The sequence below is a fragment of the Agrilus planipennis genome, unplaced genomic scaffold (assembly GCF_000699045.2).
Source record: "Agrilus planipennis isolate EAB-ADULT unplaced genomic scaffold, Apla_2.0 scaffold87, whole genome shotgun sequence".
Taxonomy (NCBI): Eukaryota; Metazoa; Arthropoda; class Insecta; order Coleoptera; family Buprestidae; genus Agrilus; species Agrilus planipennis.
The window spans coordinates 506,133-513,817 of NW_020439134.1; the positions used below are offsets into that span (position 1 = coordinate 506,133).

At 33.1% G+C, this 7,685-nt stretch overlaps 1 protein-coding gene across 1 annotated transcript in view; it reads left to right on the top strand.

Moving 5' to 3' along the window:
• Positions 1-1,945: 1,945 nt before the first annotated feature.
• LOC108737623 overlaps positions 1,946-7,685 on the top strand; it is an 18,656-nt gene continuing 12,916 nt past the window's right edge. Inside the window, exons 1-2 of the mRNA XM_018470571.1 lie at positions 1,946-2,580; positions 3,359-3,567. Coding sequence (XP_018326073.1) covers positions 2,526-2,580; positions 3,359-3,567 — 264 coding nt within the window. The 5' untranslated portion in view covers positions 1,946-2,525. The remainder of the gene's footprint in view (positions 2,581-3,358; positions 3,568-7,685) is intronic.

A 7,685-nucleotide genomic window follows, 5' to 3' on the forward strand; every position in this document is an offset into this window, starting at 1 on the left:
ATATATATAATATATTTTGCTCTTGTTGGTTATACGTCAATTGTGTTTGAAAGTTATTGTATGTGAAAGTTTTAAGTTTACGTTACGATAACTTAAGGTTCCCCTCCCCCCTCACTTTTTACAATTAAAGTCGCTGATAGGTTACGGTATTTAAAAAATTATCCCTTTCCCTTTGCGGTTACAGTCTCCGAAGATAGGTTAAGTTAAGTTACGATATCTAAAGGTCCCCCCCCCACGATTATGCAGTTATAGTTAGTTTAGGTTGGGGTAGGTCAGGTTAGGCTAGGTTACTTTTTTTATGTATATATATTTTTTTATTTTTCATTGTAAAAATACAGTTATTATATAATTTCTAGTTATTTATATTGTAGTAAGTAAAAAAATTTCATATTCTTGCCTATTTCCGCGCTTTCTTAAACTACACCATTATTTAAGACATTAATGTATATCCTATTGTTTTTTTTAATTGTCCTTGGCTAAAGTATTGTGCATCCTTTTTGGCTTTCAAGTTGTTTTTTGCTTCACACAGTTAACTTAACTTAACAGTTTAAGTGAGTGTTTTCGTCATATACAATATAAATGTAATAATGTCCACCCCTCGCGCATCTAAGGGCATATGAAATTTTGAAATACGCCTAATAGCAGCTGCTTGGGCTGCTTGTCTTTATTTCATATTCAAGTTTATTTTGGGGTGGAGGGGAGCCCTTTTCAAAAAACTATAAAATTCCTAAATAATACATCCAAAAATCCGTAAATTGCGTCCCAGAATGTTCTTTGCAAAAACGAACTGCTGGAAACGACTCCTCCAGGTCTGTGTCCGTCCCATTTGATCCATTCACCCAAACTCAAAAGGAATCACTTCGTACCTTCGGGGTTATATTGAGGGGCCATAATAATCAATAATGCATTAGTTTTGGGACAACCCTCGTATTCTGTAGAAGACGTTAGGGGGCGTCCATAATTACATGAGACGTTTAGGGGGTCAAGCCGAATCTCACACAATTTCACGTGTGGGAAATAAATATCATGTAATTTTTTTCCGTAAGAAACAGTATAATATATAGCGATAAACGGGGTTAAATTAAATAAAGCATGTTTCTCCACTATTAGTTTAGTTAAAATACACAATGTTTATCGCAGTTAACCGAATGCAAGTTGCAAGTATAATAGCACAGTAGCCCCTTGATTTTTTAGCCGTCACCGGGCAGCCAAACGCGCAACTCAACCAACGCTGCACTAGCGACCTACTGCTGCTGTATTTACGCCCATATAAATAAAAATAATTACGCAAATTATGTTTTTTTTTTCTTAATAATCCAAAATGATACCAAGTACTATACTTACCACAAAAGTGCACAAGATTTCGGAAAGTCGTAAATTTATAGTAAACGTGATGGAAAAGTGACTGACTGACTGGTTTTAGGTATCTAGGAAGTCAGATAAGTCAGGACGGAAGGAGTGTAGCGATATAAAGCAGAGGATAGCGCAGGGTCTATGCTCGCAAACGATTAATTTAAAAATTCGAAGAAGGTTGTTAAAAGTGTATGTTTGAAGCGCGGCGCTGTAGGGGTATGAAACATGGACGGTGGGCGCGGCGGAAAAGAAAAGGTTAGAAGCGTTCGAAATGTAGTGCTGCAGGCGAATAATGAGGATACCGTGGATAGAGAAGGTTAGGAATGAAGAGGTACTAAAAAGGAATAGGAGAACAGAGGAGTCTATGGAAGTCAATAAGAAATAGGCGAGATAGGTTAATAGGACACCTTCTCGGGCATGAAGGTCTAGTCAGAGACATATTAGAGGCAGAAACGGGAGTTAGGAGGGGTAGAGGTAGACCTAGATTAGATTACTGTTCGCAAATAGTTAAGGATGTGAGTTGTTCTAGTTTTAGGAAAATGCGAAGATTAGCTCAGGATAGGAAAGAGTGGAGGTGCGTGTCCAACCAGTCTTAGGACTGACAACTTTATGATGATGATGATTAATAATCCAACGCGATCAGACACAGATTAACGTTACGCTAACAATATGCATTTTGAAAAGTTTCACGTGAGATGGGGCAGAAGGTGGTAGAGCCAAAAATCACCAAGGGGGGAGGGGGATTGAAAAATCACCTCACGTAAGTAATGGATGCGTTTTACCAAGCAAAATGCGAAATTATGAGCTGCTGTTGACAATTTAATGTAGAAATGAATTTTCCAACTGGAGACAGTAAATTTATCCATGCTTTAATTTATATTACTACAACTTGCATTTTACTTGTTTCTCACTACTTTATTTGACTTTCATGCTATTCCAAATACAATGACGGCATAAGAACTCCTTACTCTTGCAAACGTATTGTTCGTGTAAACAATCAAACATGCGCATACTGTAAACACACGCTCTATTCAGCCTGTGGCTTCATTTTTTTTACTTGTTCCTTTCGAGATGTTTAGTTGGGGATGTTCAACCACTCAATTAACAACTACCAAAGCTGTTAATCTGTAATTTCGTTTAAGTTCAGCAATTTTTTTATATACCTACGGAAAATGTTGGTGATGATGGATATAATTGAAACTTTTCTTATCATTCAGTTTACTATTTGTGAGTATTATTAGTATAATTATTCGTACATTTTATAGTGATTATAATCTCGAATAAACTTATAATGAAAAAATACCATCCAAATATAAAACAGCGCCAAATATTTCTTTTTGTTGGATAACTTGTTTTCTTACTTTTCAAATTAAATGTGAATATCAGATATATAACTTTTTTTATTTCATATGAATTTGTGAATTAATATCAATTTTATTTTTTATGGTTAACTAATATAAAAAGTATGATAACTTATTCGTTTTTTGCATTTAAATTCGTAAGACGATATTGGAAGTTTACTGACATTTTTAGATCCCAGTGAAGCAGTTCTATATTAAATTCAAAATAAACAACAAAGGCATTTTTCAAAAATATTTTTAGTTACAATTGATAAATTTAAAAGCAATTTATAATGGCATCAGAAAATTTAAGACAAAGTGTGTTTGTGTTCATTACGTTTATATAAAAACCGAATCGTTTCTACAACGTTTATTTGGAATACGGAACAACGTAAGACAGCACGTGTTAGACGAAAACCATTTGTTTCTCTTTTTTCTACTTTTACAAACCTTTTCTATACTTGTTGGTCTAAATTTTGTTTTTAAGCAAATCAAAAACGGATTATTTCTTTATAAACCATTAAAAGGGTTAATAAATATGTTTATTATATTTTAATTTTTTTATTATTTGTTTTTTTAAAATGAGCACGTCAGTATCTACTTCTGCATTTGCAATAAATTAAAAAAGTCATCGTAATTTTTATACATACATAATTTATTTTTAGGCGTTTTTGGTTTAAAAAATGTGAATATAGTAATCGAACCACCTATTGTTGAAAAAGGTAATAGTGTGACTATACAATGTAACTATGATTTGGAAGGTGAACTTTTATACATTGTAAAATGGTATCGAGGGCAAAGAGAATTTTATAGGTACGTTCCCCAATCCAGGCCCACAACTATGAAATTCCCGTTTAATGGTTTAGATATTGATGTAAGTAAAACAAATACATGAAAACATTGTTTAATTACAAATTAATATTTTAATATATACGCTGAGTACTTATGAAATTAGTTTATTTAATTTGTTGTCCATGTTTTTCAAACAAAACATGTTAAATATTATATGAGAGCTGAAACCCTAACATTAATTAATTAATTGCGTCCAAATAATTTCATTTATAGCGTGCATATATTCTCCGTTTACTACACCCTTCATATATGTCTCATGAGAATAACTACGGTTTTAATTTATTTCTTTTACCTCCAAACTACTTTTGCAATTATTTTTCCCTACTATAAAAAATGAAACAATACAGTAAACTAAGTACTTTACTAATTATAGAGTAAAAGAGAGTATAATATCGACGACAATGGCTTAAACCGATAATTTTATTTAACCCTCCATTACTAACATGATTTTTGTATAATAATAATATTTTTCAGGTTATGAATTTTTGAAAGTCTGAATATACAGGGTGACCTAAAATGTACCCAATATGCTCATTGTAGTCAATCGTAAGTTTAATCGAAAATTTTTTCAAACAAAACGTTTCCTGTTTTAAAACAATTTCGTCTGTATTATCCAGATTTGATTTACTATACACAGTGTTAAAAAAAAAGAAAAACTAAGATTCCAATCAAAAAAAGTTATAGGAAAAAGTTATTCACAATACTAACGTATGGGGCTATGTCAAAAATCGCAGCGATATTCGAATGTTTTTTTTTTCGAATCAAAAGGCCCAAAAAATTCGCAACATGCTCATTGCGGCTAAACTGAAAGATTAATAAAACAAAATTTCAAACAAATCTTATTCCGTATTTTAACACAAGATCGTCTGTATTATCTGAATTTACGCTTGCTGGCTGATCGTCTGCAAAGCGCTAATATAAGATGCGCTAGGATCATTTTCCAACAATAATATCATTTTACAATAGTGACTGTCTTATTTACTTAACATATTAAACCTTATTCTTATTCCTATCGTATATCCTTAACATGTTATTAACTCTCCTATCCATGAGCGATCTACAATTCTACCCTTCTTTCTTTGCCCATACTGACACCTATTTTAACCTTAATCTATTATTTAATTTTTTTTAATATTACAAGTCTATTTCCTCACCCTTAAAACTTAATGTCTTACAATCCAACATTATCTCCTATTTCTTAAAGTCTGCTTTAAATCAGTCTGACTTCCACCCTCATTGATCAACTCAAAACATTCGTCCTACTTTCCAACATTCTTACATGCCCCTAATACATGTTTCAAGCTCTCTTTTACATATCCTACATCTTCTTTCTTCTTCCTTTTTCCAGTATGTATTCACATCCCTTATATTCGTTCCCTGTCCTAAATCTTGCTACTACATTTATCTCGCTCCCCTCTTTTAAATACCTTGGCACCCATTTTCCCAGCCAGTCCCTCCATTTAATTCCTTTCATACCCACCACATATCTAGATCTCTCTATTGTTTTTAAACTCTCTTCTCTTATTATTTTCTTGCATCTATTTCCCACTAATTTTCCAACTTTTTTTTTTCCTCCCTTTCTCTATCGTATCTACTTTTTATTCCTATTTCCATTACCTTCCTCCTCCATATTTCTTTCCTTATATCCCCTTCTTTTTCCTCATATGTATATTAAACAATTGTGCATTTAGCAGTTTGTATCCCTGCTTTACTCCTCAAATCGTCTAAAATTTTCCCCATCTTATACCATTCATCCTTACTACTACCACTGTTTCCCTGTATCTTTCCATTATTCTTTCTACTTAATTCCCTTCTAACCCCAATTCTATCTGATTGCACACATTTTGTATATTTCTACAGGCGTAAACAGTTGATAAAAGCAATTCAGGATCTCATGCCCTTGGATTGCGTGGTGACAAAACTTCAACCACTCGTAGATTTTTGCCTCTTAATGAAGTGTGAACCAACAAAATCTGTAAACCTTCCTACTCTACAGGAGATACAGTGGATTTGAACCTAGGTTTAGTAAGTGAGCTTAATCAAATGGAGGAAGAAAATCATACTGCTCTACTGTGGACATACAAAGTGAATGAATGCATTCTTTAAATTGGCGTACCTAAATGTTCGAGCTGCGTATTAATTATATTTATTTAATTATGCAAAGTAAAAGTAGTGCCGAAAAAAATACAAAACAAATCATGACGACATCTTCCGAACAAAAACTTCGTTTTTTGGAATACTATTGNAGTTGTTTTTCGGCATTTGTTTAAACAATCGTGATTTAAACAATGCCCGACCGGGTTACCCACTGGCAACCTATATCGTTGTGTTAAGGAGAATTTTCCTAACAAAACTGCCTAAAAAAATTTAGTCCGAAAAACTTTTCCCACTCTGCCGCCCATATTGCCTGGACTATTTGCAATAAATGTGCCACTTATTGGCCAACTACCCATTACTGAAAATAGCTAACTGCTCGACCACATCGACCTTCGACACGAGATGATAAATAAAAGGCTAAACATAAAGGAGCGGTATATCAGACAGCATTTTAGAAGGGTTAACAAATGCTAAAAGCATTCTGAATATTATATAATTATTTATAACACTAAAAACACTTTAATAAAGTAAGAAATTACATGTATTAATTCCAGTCACAGAAAAGTAAAATGCGTCTGAAAATAAAAATCATAATTTTTGAAATTTGAAGATCACAACAGAGCCGCTGCTAGCCATCTGGTAGTCCAGTAGAGATGGATTATTCTTTTTAAAAAGGTTTTCCACTTTCTCGACATGATAATTATAAAGAAATAGTAAGAACTTGATGTATATTGTAATGTTCGTGGGTTTAACAAAATTAACTTCTAGGACTGATAACGACAAAACTATTTATTTACAATAATTATTAAAGAACTTAAGAACACTATTAAATTATTACTAAACTTAGGTTATGAATTATTCTATTTATTTACACTACTGTTGATATATCAGTATTCACTGCGCTATTTATTTCACTTCTATCACTGTCAATTTATTTCTTGATTCACTTCTGCAACGGTCAATTTATTTCTACTTATACTCTTTTGTTTCCTTTCGGGAACCTTCTCGAACCGTCCGGAAAAGTTTCTTTTTCTTTGAACTGTTTAATTGCTTTCTCAGAACGCAGGTACGACACACACGGCGAATTGATAAGCCGCTCACACACACGTATGCCCGATCGCACATAAATACGCTCGTGCTCGCTACAATATGTTTTAGAATGTTTTCAGTACCTGTGTAGGAACATGGCGAAAAGATTGCTTAACCCGAGTTAGATTTTTTTTTAATTCACGGCCGCTTTCTTTACAAGAATCAATTGATCGAGTTTGGTTTACTGCGACTTCGTAGCGGAGAGGAAAGGAATAACGGTTAGGAAAACCATACAATTCTGAAAGCTTTAACGGATTGCTTTGGCACTTCCTGTCTCCCCGGGAACCTGTTTCTACCTCCTCCCATCCTCATCCCGCTCCTGTGCTAAAATAAACTAAACCAAAACCGAATTAAGAAACGCATCCAACTGCATTAGGTAGTCTAAGATCTAATTTGTTTTTCAAAAAATACTTACGTCTGGTCTGCTCAGAAATTGATATATTTACAGTGTATGTACACTGTAGAAGGTATCCCATTCTCGGCACTTTTTTGTACTTTTTTCTCCCTTATTGTTGAAATTAAAGGGTTGTTGTTTTACGACAGTGTGCTACTTTTTGTGAAATTAAAGATGGTGTGAACAGAATTTTCATTTCCCTTCTGGTTTTTAAGATAGAAGGTGGAATTCAAAAATATCATCTTTGAGGCACCCCTTCATATCTCAGGTATCCTTAAACTTATCGAAAAGAATTAAAACGTGTTCTTATAGAATTTTGGTTTGTATTCCAGTGGCATAATAGCTTTTTCTAGGATCTTCCGTTTTTTAGTTATAACGCAAACAAATTTTTTGTATGGAACACCTAGTATATTATTTTTTAAATTATTAAACATAATGTGGAATTTCCATAAATATATAATTACTTGCAATTATTTTCAAAAACAAGCTCAGAATTTAATATTTTCTAAAATTTTCTTTTGTATCACATTGGTAGGGCTAATTTATTTCAAACAAAAAGC